This window comes from Molothrus aeneus, chromosome 9, assembly GCF_037042795.1.
Source record: "Molothrus aeneus isolate 106 chromosome 9, BPBGC_Maene_1.0, whole genome shotgun sequence".
NCBI lineage: Eukaryota > Metazoa > Chordata > Aves > Passeriformes > Icteridae > Molothrus > Molothrus aeneus.
The window spans coordinates 6032246-6051622 of NC_089654.1; the positions used below are offsets into that span (position 1 = coordinate 6032246).

At 41.5% G+C, this 19377-nt stretch overlaps 2 protein-coding genes across 3 annotated transcripts in view; both read left to right on the top strand.

Annotated features, from left to right (window-relative positions):
* The first annotated feature begins 322 nt into the window (after positions 1-322).
* ORC1 (origin recognition complex subunit 1) lies at positions 323-15172 on the top strand. The gene is made up of 16 exons (XM_066555944.1): positions 323-435; positions 807-934; positions 2084-2253; positions 2437-2818; positions 3432-3726; positions 5115-5219; positions 5581-5773; positions 6316-6422; positions 7171-7272; positions 7765-7936; positions 10091-10198; positions 10942-11091; positions 12254-12373; positions 13814-13980; positions 14214-14301; positions 14810-15172. The coding sequence occupies exons 1-16, from the start codon at positions 347-349 to the stop codon at positions 15002-15004; spliced, it is 2571 nt and encodes an 856-aa protein (XP_066412041.1). The 5' UTR covers positions 323-346; the 3' UTR covers positions 15005-15172.
* Positions 15173-15640: 468 nt separating this feature from the next.
* Positions 15641-19377, top strand: part of CC2D1B (coiled-coil and C2 domain containing 1B) — a 28460-nt gene continuing 24723 nt past the window's right edge. For both annotated transcript variants that reach the window (XR_010784124.1, XM_066556101.1), the window contains exons 1-3: positions 15641-15706; positions 16049-16153; positions 19152-19293. Coding sequence is in view for 1 of the 2 variants with exons in the window: in XM_066556101.1 (XP_066412198.1) it covers positions 16088-16153; positions 19152-19293 (208 nt within the window). In the remaining variant the exon portion in view is untranslated. The remainder of the gene's footprint in view (positions 15707-16048; positions 16154-19151; positions 19294-19377) is intronic.

Below are 19377 nucleotides of genomic sequence, written 5' to 3' on the forward strand. Positions count from 1 at the left end.
CGAAAGCAGAAGAATTGAGCGAAAGTGAAACGCCGGTGACGGTCTCAGCTGGCTCTCGGTGTCCCCAGGGCGGGCAGCCGGCCCCGCCATGGCGGTGAGGGCCGGGGAGAGCGGAATTGGAAACGGAATTGGAGAACAAGGCGCTACTAAATATCTCCCTTTTTCCCTCATCCCTCGGGGACGGGTGTCTGGGGCTTTGGGGAAGGTGGGTTTCTTTGTGTCAACCACCGTTCTTAATGTACGCTGAAAGAATTGATAGCAATTTTATGCCTTTTTTTTTTTTTTTCTGTTTTAAATAATAATCAAACAGTATTTGTTCATTTGTTTTAGTTTTTCCTTGGGAATCATGAACACCAGGCAGCAAAGCAAACTTATCTACTCCTGGTATGGAAAACCCTTGACTTCAGACAGAAAGCTGAGGACTTCCCAGTACAAGTAAATAATATTTATTTCTCTTTTGCTAAGGAAACTCAATAGATGTTTCTTTACCTTTCTGACATCGTTTAAGTTAACTGTGACAATATGAGTAAGGTTTTGAGCATTTTGTTGTGACACTGTATTTAACAAAAGCATTAAGCTCTTGAATTATAAACTGTACAGTGTATAAAAAAACATTTAACCAAATCTGTGAATAAGTTTTAACTAATTGGACAACATATGAAAGCTTCTAATCAGGGAATTAAGTTGTAAGCATTGCAAGAAGGGGCATAACGAACTGTAAAGTTGACAGGACATCAGGCTTAATGATCTGTGCATTATGAAGCCTGTGAAGTTCTCCTAATCTTCTTGTGTCTATCACTTAATAGGGGGATCCTTATTACATCAGAAAGCAGCAAAACAGAAACCTGTGTACAGCTCGGTGACTTTATTTTAGTAGAAGGGGTGAATGCAGATCAGCCTTATGTGGCACAGCTCGTGGATTTATATGAAGATGGTAAGAGAACTAAAAACTTACATTCTGTGTGAGAAATTTTAAAATTTTTTAAAGTTAGCTTTTTCATGGGGGTGTAGTTAGCATTAACAGTATGTCACTGGCCTAATTTATTAAGAAAATCAAGTTTTGGTGATCATTGCATCTGTATTCACATGCTCTCCCAAATGTTTGGGACTGATGGCTAATTTCAGTTAAATTTGATACATAAATGGAAATTGAAGCACGCTGTAATTTTTACAGTCTTTTTACGTAATTGTCTAATTTAAAAACAGTGGAAGGCAGTCTGAGCTCATGCTTTATTTAGAGATTGGAGAATCCAAATGGAGCAAGAGCACTGCAGCCCTGAAATTTGCATCTCATTAGACATCAGGCAATTTAACAATAAAGTACAAGGCTGATTAAATGGGACTTGTTACTTCTGTCCCTTGTAGAACTACTTGTTTATACAGAGATAGATATGAAAAGAGAAATCATGGGAGGTGGGTGATACAAAAATTGTCTGAGTCTTAATTGGAAGCTACTCATTGGCTATATCTGAGTCTTTTGAGCAGCTCTTGTTCTTTTTTTGTGCTGTAATAATAATACTTTGAGAGGTTTTAATCTTCTTTACCTTTTTTAAAACAGAAATACACATAATTCCATTTTATTTATTTACTAATGCACTTTTTTGTCGCTGAATATTCTTTTCCTGCTGGAATGAAACCCTTAAAAATCATCTGTTTCATCAGCAATATTCCCTGGTTTGTCAGCCGGTGAAAAAAGCGTTTCTGGCTTCTGAAAGTACAATGCGCTACAAATAATGCCCTGAAATTTCTCACTTCTCCTTTCATGTCACTGCTTTTAGTTAGGGTTTGAGGAGATCACATCTGTGCCAGTAAGGAACCTCTTTGTTTGTGACAGGGAACTGCTGGTCTACAGCTGCTCTCCAGGTATTTTTGTGATTGAGACCCTGTGCAGGTGTTACCTCAGCCCTTAAAATTCTCAGCTCTGACATTTTAATTTAGCTTAGAAAATGGGACTTACCATCTCCTACCAGATGCTTTCTCTCCTGTGTCCAGGGAGTATTTCTACCCTGGCTGGCATTTCAGCTGAAGTCTGGCACTACTCACAATAAAATTCTGGTGTTCCCTGTCCCTGTCCGTGTCGCAGGTGCCCAGCACAAACGTGCAGTGGTGCAGTGGTTCTGTCGTTTGGAGGAGATCCCTCAGAACAAACGGAAGCTGCTTAAAAGAGAGATTCCTGCCCAGGAGGTGTTTTTTGATCAAGTTCTTGGCTATGACACCGACATAGCTGCAGAGACCATTATTAAAAGCATCATGGTATGTACTGCAACCCTTCTGCACAGCGGGGGAAGAAGGAGACAGCAACACCCCTGTAGTGGAAATTAGAAACTCGGGATTGCATGAGTTGCAGCAATAAGATCTGTGAACAGAAAATAGCTGGATTCTAAGTTAACAGTCAACATTAATGTATGTGTATTTTGATATTTCCTGGTTTTGCAGGTATTGCCACTACACCTGGGTGAGGAGCTGCCTATTATGATATTAAACAAGGAACAAACTTTCTACGTCAGACAGTCTTGGGATGGGAAGTGCTTCAAGGTTTTGTCCCCGGACACATTCTCTAAGCTGAAAGAAGCTAACAAGAAAAGAGGTGTCATCACAAACTCTTCAAAAGCATTTACTCCTTCAGACATCCTTACACCTGTAAAAAAAGAGACAGAGAGTGTTGTTCGGAGTGCCACAAAACCAAAAAATGCTGATATGGAAATAGAATCCAAACATTCTACTTCCAAGTCCTCCCTTGCTAAGGAGAGGCATTCTCAAAGGGTGGCTAATAATGACATCAAAACCCCAACAGCAAGGAAGAAGCTGGAGTTAAACAGTATGTATATGGCAATATTCTGTCCGTTCAGTAGTTCTGTATGTGCTTTGTGCTTCTCCCTTTTGGCTAGTTCAAACTATTGTAACATTCAACATCAATATTTTCAACTGCCTTGTTCAGCCTTGTAGGCACATCACTTGTTGGACTTGTCTGTTGTTTCAAGCACTCTACTGCTGCTGCAAATGCTCTATTTCTATCTGATAAATCTAAATTAAAGTGCTTGTTGACTGAAATGCTACCAATCAGCCTCATTTGACCTCAGAACATCCCACTTTCATTAATCTTCCTACTAATTGTGTACTAAAATGCTTATGTTGAGCTGGTTGAATAATCATGTTTGATTCTGTAAAACATGCAGTATTTTCAGCGTGGAACCTGACAAAAGTTGTAAGTGATGCAGCTGAGTTAGAAAACTGAAAAAATCTGTTTGTCTTCCTTTTGTTTAGTAATTATTTAGAGGAAGTGCCTTCTAGTGATCCAGTTCCTTGTTACTGGAGTGAAGTGTTCATTTGCTTTCATTTAAACAACAGTCAGCTGTACCATGTCTTCTGAAAGTTAACCAAACCAGCCATATTGAAGCCTGACAAAAGTTCATTTTGCTTTTCATTTCTAGGTCCCACAAGATCCAAAGCCAAGCTGCTGGGATGTGAAGTTTTGGGTCTTTTGGATGATGACTGTGATGCCATAGCACCATTAGAACCATCAGCCCCTAAAAGAAAAGTGAAATTCACAGGTGAAATTTTAGGCTCACCACCAAAGATCCCCTGCAGCAGTGATAAGTCCAAGCAAACATCTGAGACTGCAGAGCCCCATCAGAGGTCCAGTGACACCATAAGATTGTCCCCCTACACTAAAGTCAAAGATTTCCGTGGAAAAGACAAGAATCTTGATGAGGAGGACGACATTCTGTTATCGTAAGTGACAGCATTTTTATCATTGTTTTTATGTGGGATTGCTGTTCATGTGAAGCTCTCTTAGTCTGTGCATGTGCCATGTTTTGCCTGTTGAGAACAAGGAGAGAAGGGGGAGAGTCTCAGCAGTGACAAGTGCACTGTGATGAAGCATTAGGAAATGTTACCTGGAGGTGAATGAATGGTCAGGGAGATCCAAAGAGGACTTGACTTCCCAGATGGAAAAGCAGTTCATGGTTCTAAGAACAGAGAGATGATGTTGGAAATGGGAATGGTAGGATGATATGAAAGGAAGCTGAAGCCATGTTGATGGTTGTTCTCATGATGATTGTACCCACCAACACGGATGAAAATCCATTTCCCTGCACTCCATAATCAAGGGTCAGCTGTGCCTGACCTGTGACAGGGATGCTGGACTGTAGAAAGTGGTTTGATTGGCCTCAGGAGAGTCTTCATGAGAATTGTATGGATACTTCCATTTGTATGGATACTTCATGAGAATTGCATGTATGCTACCATACTAATTTTTACATAGGAAAGAAATCAAAGCCCAAAAAGCACAACTATACAAGTATATCTTAACACAATCTTTAAAAATGGCATAAAGTGGGGAAGGAGAAGAAGGGAACAGACTTTCTTGTGCAAAATGTTGCAGGAAGCCAGAAACCAGTCCTTTTCCTCTTTCCAAGAGTAAAAATATAGATGCAACAATGGAATTTCCACCTTTTATTTGGTCACTAATTATATATAGCATAAAAATGTTTACCTTTCATTGATAAGGTAGTGGCATTTCAGTAGTATTTATAGATCTTAAAAAACTTCCAAGAACTGTCAACAAATAATAAAAGCATCTGTAATTCTCTGTAAGCATCTGTAATATCTCATTTTGTACTTTGAACAAGTAGGGAAGTTGTGTAGTAGCAGTAAAATGTTTCAGTGGCAGGGTTGAAGAAGGACCCAGGAAAACAACCAAGAATATCAAAACACAAAGAGAAAAATACATTCCAAAGGGCAAATCTATGAGATGCCCAAAGGAAATAATTTTTTCTTATCTTTCTCATAAGGAAAAAAATAGGCAAAACCCCCACTTCCCAATAAAATAAAACCACTGCTGTTGTGAGCCCCTGTCCCTTCAGTTTGGCAGTGCAAAATACAGCAAATATTTTGTTTTCCTTGGCAAAGTGGTATTGAAGACACAGTGCAGGAGGGGGGAAATTGTGCTGCCAGCATCCATGCCATAGCCAATCTGTAAATAACAAATAAGAATTCATGCTGGATGGACAGTGGTAACAATTGAGCCTGAAGTTTGAAAGGCCTTCTCTGTGTCTTTGCAAGTGTGATGCAAAGAGAGGGAATACAACCAGCTTTGTTTTCTTTCTTTGCAGTTTAGTTGGATATCAGAAACCGAGCAGCCAGATGCCTGTGCTGACCCCTCGCTCTCGCAGAACATGTGCACAGAAAACCAGTGCTCTCATTGCAGAGCAGATCAGGTAAAAACCCTGCAGCCACGATCTCCTGGTCAGTTTGCTCCTGAGAGCTGCAAGCCTTGGGAGCATGTCTGCCTTAACATTGAAATGCAAATGGTTCCAGAAGCACAGCTTAATTGCAGCTTGTGTAAAAACTGGTTTGTATTCAGAAACATAAAGCTGACTCATTGTGTTCTTCAGAAAACTGACTTCCTTTAAACCAGTCTGTTAAAAAGCCATGGAAAATTAGCAGCTGAAGTAGAAAATGTTTTGGCTTGCTGATAACAAGAACTCCAAAAAAAGCTGAAAGTGTACAAATGTTGCTCTGCTATGTGTGGACTTGTATGTATTTTTTTAAAGCTTGAATCATTTCACTTTCTCATAGCATGTTGGACCAGGAGGATTTTTCATCTGGCTCTGACAGTTCCTACTCTTCAAGTAGTGAGGAAGAGGAGGATGATGATGATGATGTGCCCTGTACACCAGAAAAAAACCCTAAATCTAGCAAAATATTCAGCACCCCAAAATCTTCAAGGAAGTCAGCAGTTCACACTCCTGCAAAGACACCGAAGAAAACTGTAAGGTTCCACATAAAAGAGCTATTTTTATTATTTCTGAGCCACTTATTTGAATGCTTGATGCCTGTGTACCAGAGTAAAGTATCTGAATCCCTTAGCTTTTGGTGAAGCATTATCTGGATTAATTTAATCTTTGATATGAGTAGGTTATGGAAATATAGAAACCATTTGCATGTTGTCAGTATTGTTACAATATTGATCAGAAAACTGTAGCCTAAACAGGGAAATTACTGGCTGGGATGCTGTTTCTTAAGAACCAGATCATTCTGTTATGCAGCACTTGAGAAAAGGACTAACAACTCAAAAATTCTCCAGACAGTTAAAAGGTGTAATTGTCACCACCCCCTTTGCAGTTTCCTTTTTCTCTTAGGAAGAAAACACCATAAGGCTTGTTTGGTAATTCCCTGTGTAAATCCTGTTTCTCAGTTCATCTTGTGCTCTGGCATAAGTTATGCTAAATCATCAATGATTTGTTCCCAGCAGAGATTGCTGTTTGTAGAAAATCTGCTTGAGGTTGTAAATTCTCTTTGCAGCCTTCGCAGGGAACACCCAGAACCCCCCGGACACCCCGGAACGCAACTCCAGAAATTCCCAGGCGCGTGCAGGCAGCCCAGGAGCCAGCCAGTGTGCTGGAAGAAGCCAGATTAAGGTAATAATAACCTGTGCTCAGGAAAATCATCTTTATTTTGCATCAGATGTGCAGAGCAGGCTGTGCTGAAATGGGGAATGTCATCTTTACCATTTAGATTAAGATAGGTAAAAATGCATGGTGTTCTGATCCAAGAAGAGTACTTTATAATTTACAGTACAATATTAGATGTACAAATAATGGTAGTATTTACAATACTACTTTAGCAATTTCAAGTTATTTTAACCAGTCCATAGTAAGTTCTTCAGAATTAGGTATCTTTATTCTGTGCAACATTAGAAAAAGAAAGATTCTCTCTGATTAGCTGTAGATTGCAAAGGTGCAATATTTGTCTCTTCTTGGTGCGTGAAAAAGCTTTACTGGTATTACTGTAGATCTTCACAGTGGAAAAAAAAAGGCATTCAGGACTGACTATCTTTCAAATTGGGTTTTAGTTCTGTTTGCTATAAACAGTCTCTCCTCTTTTATCCTACCTTTGCACTGTGTTTTATCCTCCCTTTGCACTGACTTACAAATAGTTGGTGACTTGAAAGAGATGGATCTTTATTGCTGCATAAATTAAGAGCACATAGAGAGAGACTAGGCTGTTTCTTTTGGGATACTTGACATTGATGCTCAGACTTGAAAGTATGTAAGAGAGATTTGGAAAACTCCACACAGGAGGAAGGTGAGCACCTGCCTGTTTCTTTGCATCAGTTCTTCAGAGAGAACAGCAATTTTAATTTTCTTGTTATTTTTTAATTCAAAGGCTGCATGTTTCTGCTATCCCAGAATCTCTGCCTTGTCGTGAGGAAGAATTCCAGGATATCTACAACTTTGTGGAAAGCAAACTTATTGATGGCACAGGAGGGTGAGTTTGGCAAGACTGTGACCAAGATCACATTTGTTTATGGCATAACAGCAGTCAGATTATATATTTTTACTTTATATTTATTACTTGTATTTTAGAAGTCATCATTTAAAGTTCCTCATTCAATTTTCCTGGTATTTTTCTTCCTTAAGCAGTGTTGTGTGTAGAAATAATGTGGGATTCTTTATTCTACAGATTCAAATTAAAGACCAAATTATAACTGGTCAGTTTTAGAAGTCTGGAAAGCTATTTTTTTTTAAAAGGTAAATTACATTCATAAAATGTTTTAGGTTGTTAATTGCTTCAGTAATAGTAAGAATCCTCATGATCCTCCAAGGTGTTATGTGTCCCAGATTGTGAATAAAGATGTAGGCAGTTGGCTGCAGACTCAGTATTCAGGAGTGGTGTCAGGGGTCAGGAATTCCAGCTCATTAATCCCAAGAGCTGTTACCACTCTGCTCAGGCTGCTGAAGAGGTGCTCTCCTTTTGTAGGTGCATGTACATTTCTGGAGTGCCTGGAACAGGTAAAACTGCCACTGTTCATGAAGTAATTCGGTGTCTTCAGCAAGCTGCAGAAAATGAGGAGCTGCCACCATTCCAGTTTGTGGAGATCAATGGCATGAAGCTGACAGACCCTCACCAAGCCTATGTGCAGATATTAGAGGTAAGGAGAGCGTTTTCAGTGGCTCCTGGGTTTGAAAGAAGAGATCTTACACTTTCCCATCACATCCTTGATATGTTACAGTGTTCAAGGCACTTAGCAGTACTTCCCAGTCCCTCCAAGAGACTGTGTGCTTTTATCTTAGAGCAGGTTAGAAAATAAACTTAAGGCCTTCTTGAATTGTTTCATTTTCTGCCACATAAGGGTAGTGGCTGAGAAGTAGCCTGGTTTATTGCATCTACTCATCAAAAAAAAATCTAAACCAGCTTTTTATATTTTCCTATGGTGTAACTTTCTGCTCATCTGCTTGCACAGCTATTAAGGTGACAACTCTGAAAGTCAGTGTAGCAGTAGAATAATTACTGAGGGGGTCTTAATGGTTAATTGGTCAGTCATAATAGTAATTCAGCTAAAGAGGGGCCATCTCTGTCAACAAAGTGTATTTCTGATATCCATTACAAACCAGTCTGCAGTATCCATCTGGGACTGCTGACCGTGCTTGTGTTTTATGGGTGGGAATTAATCTTCTGAGGACTGGATTAAGATCACCCAGCAGGCATTAGACAGTAACTACTCAAAAGCTTTCTCAGTCTAGCCTAACTTTAAACCAGTGACCTGGAAACGAAATGGTTTCCCGAAGCATCTGTTCCATTTTAATATAAACTTCTGCTCCATTTATTGCAGTTTGACATCATCTTTCTGAGCAGGGAGTGGCATGCATTAGTGTTCTAGCATCCCAGTCCTCATAGTTGGGAGTTAAATTTGCATATTTGCATCCTTTCCTCAAACCAGCTTAGTCAGTGTCTTGCTGAGGCCAGGCCTCTGTGTTTCCTTAGCATAGTGAGAGGCTTCCTGACAATTACCTTTTTTCATGGTAGTGTGAATGTATTTTAACATCCTTTGTTCCCATCCCATTCAGCATAAAATCTGAAAATGAATAAAGAATAGGCCTTTGGAAGTACAATCTGTTGCCCCCTACTCATCCTGAACTCTAAGGCAGCCCAGGGAAATCTCCTTTAGGGGAGTACAAAGTCTCATGAACCACGAACTTCTCCAATTCCTTCTGCCTCAGCTACTGTCAAAGAGCCCTTAGTAAGAGCCAGGCTGCTGCTGCTCTCCTGATTGCTGCAGGTCCTCATCCAGTTTGCTGATGTTTCTGTGCATGACTGAAGCAAATTCTGGAGCTTCCCTTCTGCAGTTACCTCACTGCTGTAGGAAAGTTTAGAGATGGAACAGGGACTGGAAGCCCTGGACAGATGAAAGAGATAAGGTTGAATACCTGGGTACAGTAAGAGTCCATTTCCACCACAGCAGCTCAGCTCTGTGGTATATTGGATACTCAGCTCCAGAGCTGCAGTCAGGGTTCTCTGGGATTCAGCTCCTTTCTGTGACTGATTTGGACTGTCCTGACTGAATAGGAAACATGAAACAAGTAGAGGTTATATATTAATCTTGTGCTCTGGCTTGTTTAGTAATTATCAGATCTTAGATTTATAAGAGATTTTAGAAAAGAAATACAGTTTTCAAATGCAGTCTCCATTTGGCTTTACTGCTGGACTTTGCCCTATGATGAACAATTGATTCAGCATCTGCAGTGTAATTTTGAAATGTCATGCTTTGATTTCTGGGTATCTTTGGACTTGCAAGGGAAGAGGTAATATACAGTCAGCTGATCTGTTCTGCCACATAGTTGCAAAAGGTATTGCAGATATTTTTTTAGTTCACAGTTGAATAAATTTAATTATAGATCCTGCTGATGATTCATTAGAATTTTAATAGCAGTCCAAGATTACTCAAGTCAGGCTATTCTTCTCAGCTGACTTAGGTTTTCAGTAGGTGTGTGTATTCAGAGATACCCTAGAGATATGCTGGGTTTAGAGCCCCTCTAGACTGGGTGGGTTCAGGATTTCTTAGTGATTCTAAGACAGATTGCAGAGAGGCCCACAGAATTTTCTTTTTAGCTATGCATTTTTTGTTTCTCTTCTCATTTATGGGCAGTTGTTGGTAGACCAGAGTGTTTTATGAGCTACTTTCTCAGTTTTTTTACTCCCCCTTGGAAAAAATAATCCAGATGCTTGGTGTTGATTGTCAAGGAGTGAAAGTTTGTATTTCCAGGGGTTTGGTGTGATTAACCTGATTTGTTCAATCCTTGTGCAGTTCTTGACAGGTCAGAAGGTGACAGCAGCCCATGCTGCAGTACTGCTGGCAAAGCTGTTCAGTACACCTGGACCAAAGAGGAAGGCCACAGTGCTGATAGTGGATGAGGTGAGACAAAGAATCCTTTGTTTACTTTCCTCCAAGGATTGTAAGAAGTGAGTTTTTGGTGGATGGAAAATTATGCATGCTTTGAATGTATCACATGTGATGTAACAGGAAGAGACTTAGGAGAGAGGAGATGCAAGTAGTTCCTCTTACCTATTTAAATTCAGATTCCTAAAAAGGCTGAGTATCCAGTTGCCATGTTGTTCTCTGCCTTGGATTTCATATTGCTTTTATATTTTGTTATTCCAAGACGTGGAATAAGTTGTTTGTCAATTCTAAATACCAGGGGATTCAATTGTATTTTGTTTGTAAGCTGCTGCTTTTCCAGTGGGAAAACTCACAGAGAAATAAGTCACACCCGGTTTTGAAAAACCTTGAGTGTGCTATGTTCAGTAATAATCATGTGCACTCTTATCTTTGCTGTAAGCTAATTCATGTTCTCCCTTGGAAGGGCTTTGAATCTTGTTAGATGCAGTAGTATCACAGCACTGTTTCAAAACTCCAGCTGTTTAACATTCACTGTTCAAGCATCCAGTAGGATGTGCTTTTCCAAAATGGACTAGAGCCCTAATTCAGCAAATGCAGCCCTGTTAGTAGGTGGACAAAGGAAAGGCAACAGAGACACCTTGTTCAGAATCATGTGAGAAATCTTCTGTGGCAGAGCTGGTTCTCAGTCCCCCATCAGGTACTGTAAATAAGAGGCCATTCCTTTTGCCAGTCTGATTCTTATCTTTTCATCCCTGCAGCTTGATCTGCTGTGGACCCGGAAGCAGAACGTGATGTACAATTTATTTGACTGGCCAACCCAAAAGCACTCCAAGCTGATCATCCTGGCCATTGCCAACACCATGGACCTGCCAGAGAGAATCATGATGAACAGAGTAGCAAGCAGGCTGGTATGTTCTAGCAGTTCTCTTGCTGTGCCATAAAGGAGAACAGATTAAATACTGGATGCAATCAAAAGCAATCCAGGAGAAAAGTAGGACTGGTTAGATCAGAAGCTGAACAATGGTTTTTATCATTCCCTCTCCTGAGGACTGATAATGAACATATAAATCTAAGTTCAGGAGCCTGTTTGCTAATCAGGTATTATGCTGATACATAACGTTCTTGTAAGAATGAAATAAATATATGGATGCCTAAGATCTGGATAATCAAATGCTGTGCTTCATGGTTAAGCTGCTTACTCTGGAGTTCAGAAGAATTCTCTTCTGGTTTCCCTTCCTCTTTCCCCTTTCATTCCAGGCATCTACTTACTTCTCTGTTTGCCATCATCAGTTGGTGGATTATATAAAGATATCCAACAAAGAAAATTGGATGCACTCTCCACTTGTTTTGAATGTTTTCCTAGGTCATCTCACCACAGTTCTGAAAAGTGATTTGCAGAAACAGTGCTCTGTGCCTCTATCCTTCCATGACTCAAAAGCAGCTCCACAGGGTGTGAATTGCTTTCCCCCACCCACTGCAGATCAGCTGAGTCCATACAGTCACAAGAGAAGTTTTGCATAAGAAATTCAAAACTCAGGTCTCCTGTAGGATGAAAGGCAGAGCACCATCTGTAACATGGATTGTCCTCATCTGAGGGCTGTTCTCATTGGCTTGAGCCAGAAAAGGGTTTTAATTCTTGGCTGATGGCTAACTTGAAGTCAACACACACGTATACAGAGTAGCTAAAGAAGACATTAATATTTTTCCACAGCTGCTGCTGTTACTGTATTAAGAAATAACACATAGACAGATGTAATCCAGATATTTTTGTATAGGGGAGCCCTCATTTGTTCAAAAGCTTTTTATAAGAGAAATCTGAATTCTGATAGCAGCTTCACTTGCTCCTCAGGCCTTTCAGTGGGGAGATCCAACCAGTGGTCCTCACTGAGCCACAGTTTTGTGGATTTGTACATTTGTTTCACAAATGTGATTGCTTAAAGCATGTCACTAGGAGGGAAAGGATGTGAAAAACTAATTGCCCTACCAGAAAAAGTAAAAGTAACCACAGAGGCCATGCTTCAGCAGTTGAGAGTTTCCCACAAACACTTCTCACTGTGTCATTTGTTGTAGGGCCTCACCAGAATGTCCTTTCAGCCCTACACCTACAAACAGTTACAGCAAATTGTTTCATCCAGGCTGAAGGGAGTGAAGGCATTTGAGGAGGATGCAGTTCAGCTGGTTTCCAGAAAGGTGAGTACAGAGCAGATAAATTTCCTTCATGTTGCACTGGGTGAAAAGTGTGGGGGCAGCAGGGAGACTTTGGTAACAGCTGCCAGACCTGGTTCTGTGCTTGTGTTCTGTACTGGAGGCAAGCATTGGGGCACAGTTAGGCCATACATTATCCAGGGTATTTTCTCAGAAGACATTGCTAGAGCAGTGTCCTTGCTTTTCCCACCTACTCTGAGAAGGCAGCAGCATATTCCAGGAGCTGAAGGCATGACAAGAGTCGTGATGATAAGATGTCAACTGTCTCCACTGTTTAGCATAATGTGAGTCATTGGAGAATCCTGAAAAAGATAACATGCCAGTGGCAGTAGAAATAGCCTCATAAATTTTATTTCTCAAGTTATTCAGTGCCCTGTCATAATAAATAATACTTGTTCTTGTTTGCAACTCTCAATACTCAGTTGTACAAAATGTAAGTAATGCACCGGGGATCAGTGGCTTCTTAAATTGAGATCTGTGCACTGCTAATGTGTTAAATTAGCAGCTCCATATTAAAGTAATCTATTAAAATTATGTCAAAACAACCTGCATCATTGTAGCATTAAAAAAGAGTGCTCATAAATATGTCAGAAGTAAATACAAACCTGTGTTTTGTTGTGAAGGGACCACCTCTCTGTAAGAATAATAGTGAGGGTTTGCAGAGGAATAATTGCAGTGTTTTTCTACTATGAGTTTTCTTCAGAAATACTGAAATATACCTTGCAATTAGATTGTCTACAGGGTTTCTCATTTTTGGCCCCAGTTGAGTTCTAGGGCTTTTGTATATTACCAGCATCTGCTGGGAAAACTAGGCCAGTGCTATATGTGTTGAATGTTCATAGCTTTATTAAAACTCTAAAGCACAATTGGCATTTTAACAAGTATTCCATTTCAGAAATTTCAGACACCTATAACAGGCACGTATAACAGTAAATTGACTATCCTGGATATTTCTTTGAGACTGTCTAAAATTATTAGTGTACTCTTAAAATCAATATTTTAATGAGAAAATTTAACTCAGAAAAACTGAGTTTTTTGGTGTCATAGCCAACCCCCCCTTTTTTTTTTCCTTTTTCACGAGCCTGGATTATGGTAAAGGTCTTCACTGATAATTAAACTGATACTTCTGAAACCTTAAATTTTTTTTAACCTCTGACTTCTGCGTTACAGAAAAAAGTTCAGCCTTGAATTTATGATGACCAGATCAGGGTGGGGGTGTGGGAGATGTGGAGAGTTGCTTCTGTTGGTTTTGGTCAGTGAGCTTTGTTTTTCAGGATCTGGGATTGTAGTAGGATAGTCCAGAGATGCATTGCCCTCCCACTGGGTGCTCAGGGTGTTTGGGGGTGGTTTGCCTGTTGATTGTTGCTCAGCTCTGTCCCCAGCAGTTTGGAAATGTTGTCCCACGTGTGTGACGCTCCCTTGCAGGTGGCGGCGCTGTCGGGGGACGCGCGGCGGTGCCTGGATATCTGCAGAAGGGCCACAGAGATCTGCGAGCTGGCCAGGCAGAAGAGAGCCCCCGAGATTGTCAGGATGGCCCACGTGACTGAAGCCATAGATGAAATGTTCTCATCACCGTATGTCAATGCAATCAGGTAAAAATATTGCCTTTGCTTTTGTGTCCCTTTCACAGCACTAGTTTTTCACCAAAAAAAATGATGATGCCAGAGCTGCAGGCTGTGATACAATGGCCACTCGTGACATAAACTGCCCAGCCTGTGTTTAAATATGTGGCTCCCAAGGATTTCCCCTTCCAGACTTCCTCCTGATGTTTCATGGATTCTGAACTTCACAAATGGATTCTTGTCTCATTTGTTTTTTGACTCAGGAATGCTTCGTTGCATGAACAAATCTTCTTGAAAGCAATTTTGGCAGAGTTTCGCAGGGCAGGAGTTGAGGAGGCGACAGTTCAACAGGTATGGGGCTTCTTTGTTACTGACACCAGTGATCTGGATCACAGGGTGGTTTTATGTTTTTTGGCCTGCATGTTAAAACATCTCATGCTTCTACCCTAACATGCTTTATAACAGGAAGAATCAAAGAGAAGCTGAAATTATCAGGCAACGGTCCAAGGAGGAAAACTGAGAGTTGATTCCAAGTTGTGCATCACTATTTTTCCTTCATAGATGCAGATATGTCACTGGTAGCTTTGTTTTTTTTAGTAGACCCATAAAATACTAGGTGCCAGCAGAACTGTGAAGACTCTGGAGTAGTCATGAGTAGTGTGGAAGCTAAATGTTAATACTTATACAAAGATGTAGTTCTAAACATTTTTATAGAGAATTATTGCATCTAAACAGGCTGGAACTATTTTATCTCCCCTCCATGGATGTGGGGGGAAGGCAGCTTCTCACTATGTCACCTTGTCACTCAGTTGCAGCAGGCAGTAGACATAACCTGTGTCCTTTTTCTCTTTCTCAACAGATTTACCACCACTACGTTGCTTTGTGCAGGGTGGAAGGCCTGCAGAGCCCCACGGTGTCAGAAGTCATGGCAATTTGTTCCAGGCTCGGGGCCTGCAGGCTCTTGCTGGTGGAGGCCAGCACTAAATATCTGCATATGCGGGTGCGACTGAACCTCAGCCAGGATGATGTCATATATGCACTCAGGGAGGAATAAAGCAAAAGAGATTTTATTGCTTTTAATATGTATAAATATTTTAAATACCGTCTATTTTTATTTTTTTTTAATTATTGATAAAATGGAATGTATTTTTTTAAAAGGCTTTGCTTATTTCTTTGATGTATGAAAGCACTCTTTTAATAATAAAGAATTAATTTCGAACTATTTCTTTGTAGAAGTAGTTTTAAGTGCTGGTAGCTGATCCCCTTTTAACTGAGGTCTATGAACTTGGCATGGATTATTTGAAGATTACTTGCATCACTTTTTTTTAAGGCTCATGGTGTCTTTGGCATTCTGTAGATTTTCCTCAGTGACTTATATCCAATGAAAGGCATTGCTAAAACAGCCTTAAACTTTTCCTTACTAACATAATTAAAAGGAACTTCCAGGTTGCAATCCAACATAATTAAACGGAACTCCCAGTTTGCAAGGCAGGCTCGCTGTTGGAATGGAGGAAGCTGTAACAGTACCTCGAACACGAATTGCGCCATTTGAACACCCAGCTCCTTTGTCGGCCCTATCGAGGGCTGCCCCTCGGCAGCCGCCCCGGTGCCGGGGCTGCGTGCGGGGCCAGCCCGGACCGAGCCGGGGCCGTGGCTCCGGGCCGGGCCCGCCCCTCCGCGCAGCCGCGCAGCCGCCGCGGGCGGGCCCACCCCGAGCGCGCCGGCCGGAGCTGCGGCCGCACGGGCGGGAGCCGAGGTGAGCCGGGGCCGGGCTCTCTCCGGGCGGCCTCTCCGCGGTTTTTCGCGCGGCTCCCGGCCCATCGCCCCCGCGGTCCCTCCCTGCTCCGGCCGGGGAGCGCCCGCAGCCGGCCCTGCCCGCCGGGTCCCGCCGAGCCGCCCGGGCGGAGCGCGGGCGCGGCCGGGCCGGGCTCCCTGGGCCCGCGGAGCGCGTCCCGCGGCGCTGCCCCCGCTGCCCTCACGGCGGGGAGCGCTCTGAGGGAGAGCCGGGGAAGCGGCGGGGTCGCGCCGCCCGCCTCCGTCCGGCGGGCTTTGCCTTGGCACGGGCAGGGCGCTGACTTTAAGTTCCGTGTGCTCTCAGTCCTATAGAGACACAGCCCTCTGAAATTCATGAACAAACATGCTTGGCAGAAGACCTAAAAAGAGCCCTCAGGCAAAGGGCCAGGGAGCTGCAGTTGCAAAGCAGGTAAGGAGGGCGAAGGGCCAGGGAGATGTGGTGGCAGAGCAGGCAGGGAAACCTCCCACTCCCTCTGCTCCTCGGGATAGTTTCGTTCAGACCTCTCGCTGCTGTTTTCCTGCAGAATCTCCCATGTGGTAATAGCATTGCGGGATCATGGGGAAAATCAGACTGTGTGGTGCCTGTTTTCCTTCCTTCTTTAATGCATTCTTCTTCAAGTAAATATCTGATAGGCAGCTGTGGAGGTCTTGCAGGGAAGGCACAGTGTTGTAATGCTGTAATCTTTGCATTAGACCTCATGACTCATGCTTACAGTATTTTCTTAGCCCAGCTATGTTGAGATTTAATAATAACTAAAGTGACTCTGTGGAAGCTTTCCCTACATCTCTAAGAAAACAGAAATAAGAAAAAAAAATGGATGCACTCTCCACTTGTTAGTGGAGAGCAGAGTATCAGGTAACAAATTAAGGGACGTATATGGGAGAATATTAAGGTGCTAAACAAGAGACAGTTAATTTTAATTTCCCTTTGTATAGTCATATTTTCATGTAACAGATAGACTGATGAGCCCCTTTCCTGTGGATAAAAGTGAGTTTAGCTGTGTCTGTGTGTTGAGGGCTTTTTTCCATACCTATTTACCTTTGGATGGAGTTTCAGAAGTCTTGTGGAGAGAAGCAGTAATTAGTCATGGTTGGCAGGTGTAGAAAGTCAGGCGACAGTGTCAAAATTAGAAATACAGTCAAGGCAAAATTCTGGGTAGAAAACTGAGGGGAAAACAGTGTAGTTAAAGAATATGTTAGAACCAGAATGGAACTCCAGAAACCTTTGAAGAATAGAGGGAAGTAACAGGTGGAATAACTGGTTAGAAAGTAGAGGAATGTGAAAAGGGATTGTAACAGGCTATTAGAACAGACAGAATAGCTAAGATGTTCTCTTTTGGTGATTTCTTAGGAACCAGTGTTCTCATACTGGAGGCAGAATGCTGTAGTTAGTGATCCATAATGTCACTGTGGCTCCAGTGTGAAAGTTTGCATTTCAGTGTGAAAGTTTGCATTGTGAGACACACAGGGTATAACTTAGTTCGTCTGAGCAGGGGAGAAGATAAAAGATGAAAATAGTTTTCCTCCTTCTGGGGAAAAAAAAGAAACCTCACTCTGAAAAGACAGAGAGTAAATCGAGGATCTGATTAACATCTTTTACTAATTTCTAATTCAATACAGTTAATTTTTCAGCCTGTCTTACATCATAGATAAGTGTTTCTAAACAAATGGCTTGTTCGCTTTCAAATTAATTGAATTTAAAATGGTTTTTTGTTGTGTAATACATCACCTGCAATCTTTTTATAACTTACTTTTTCTGTTTTATTAAACATTACTTCAATGCTACTAATTTCATTGGAAATGTTCCTTTTTGAATGGGCTGGGACTTGGAGCTAGAACTGCTGAATTGTGTTCTTCACTTCCGTGGTTGCTGCAGTTGCTTCACTGTCCACACTTGCAGTGTGGTAATGAGCAGATCCTGTGTGCTCCTCATCTGTTCTGCACGTTGATGAAAGGCCTGTGTGTCTTCCATAGAACTTGAATCTTTACATCACTGCTGTAAATATTTCCTGTTTAAGTCTTGTCCTCACCTTCCTTCTGTCCTAGCCAAGTGTGCAACTTTAGTTTTGCGTTACAGCTGAGCGATGGATGAGGCAGAGGGTGGCTGACTGATCTGCCCAGTGCCTTGTGGAATGTCAAGGGCAGGAGCAGGGCTAGGAAATAAACTGCTGCTGCTTCTGAGTGCTGTTGCTGCTCCCTGAACCAGTGTTTCTCAGCTCTCTGTTTCACATTCTCCCTTGGGATTATAAAATGGTCCAGAGAGGGGCACAGAATATTTCAGTGCAGTAGCCACCAGCACTTTGATTCCTACTGAGTTTAAAAAAAAACCTGTCACATTAATTTATAAACTGACAGGTAGCTTCTTGCAGCACTTCACATCCTCAGGACAGAAGGAGATTGCTGACCCTCAGAATAATGACAGCTGATGTTTTTTCCTGTGCTGGAGAGAAACTGAAGTGCTGCCTCCTTGGCCATGGGGGGATCAATAAGGGTTTGTGCTTTGAAAAAGTCTGAGGAAAGCTTCACCTTCTTCATAGGATGAATCTAATTCTGTTCATTCATGTTCATAAAAAAAACATTAGCATACTTCAGATAATTTTATTTTCCTGAGGCAGTGAATATCTTATTCAGAAACCCAAAAACAGTGATGAAGTGGCATTTTAAAGAATACCTTTTGGACTAAGACCCCAGAGATTCCTTTGCTGTACTTTGGAATGTTTTGCCACAAGAGAGTGCTAACCCCTGCTGCCATATGCTGATTACTGTTATTAATGCTGTTCCCTGAGATGTTATCTCTCAGCTGATGATCTGTGCCAGCCAGTTCTGATGGTTTTCTCCAGTCCAGTGCAGTGTGGGCATTGCTGGGTTTTAATGGCTGTGTTTGTTTCTGGGATTTAGAAACTGATGTAAGAAGAAGACAGAACAGTTCTGTGTTTATAAATGTAGCTTCTTCAGGAGATAAGGGTGAAGTCTCTGCAGTGTGCACATGTCAGACCTGATGTGTGTGAGCCATGAGTGAATATTTTTTAGCTTAGCTGTTAAAGACACTGCCCTGAACTTCCCTGATGCTATCTGCTCCATGAGGCTCAGTAAAACAAACATTTTACTCTACCTTGTTATTGTCAGACTCTTAAACAGGATTGATTTTAAGAAATGGTTTGTGTAGAGTTTTTACGGGATACTTGTGGGGTGTTAAGATTTATGTACCTTACACCAGTTATGGGTGCCTGGTATGCATTGTTGTGGTAGTACAAGTGGTGTGATAGTGGCTGTAAAAAAAATGAACAGGATTCAGAATGCGTGAAAATGTCTAAATAATCCATGCAGTGTGATGTTTGTGAGTGTCATCTTTGTTCTAACTCTAGGGTATTTTATTATCCTGTATTGTTATTTTCCCTTGGCTCCAGCTGGGGCTGTTTGTGGATTTCAATCCTGAAGAGATGCTGCTGGGTGCAGAGGAAGGTGAGGATGATGGGGACCTTGAAGCAGAGCTTGCTGCTATCACAGGAGGAAAATTGAAAGAAGGAAAACCAAAACCAAAGGTGAAAAGTAAGTTAAAGTATCTGAATTTAATTTAACTTTGTTAAATTGATCTTAAAAAAAATCTTTAAATTTATCTAAAATGGTTTTTCT

Bases quoted from the DNA above. Each gene is read 5' to 3' on its own strand.
- ORC1 (XM_066555944.1), top strand. From the start codon at position 347: ATGAACACCAGGCAGCAAAGCAAACTTATCTACTCCTGGTATGGAAAA. The intron at 7,937-10,090 runs GTAAGGAGAGCG...ATCCTTGTGCAG, and splicing joins CCTATGTGCAGATATTAGAG to TTCTTGACAGGTCAGAAGGT. The intron at 10,199-10,941 runs GTGAGACAAAGA...TCATCCCTGCAG, and splicing joins CAGTGCTGATAGTGGATGAG to CTTGATCTGCTGTGGACCCG.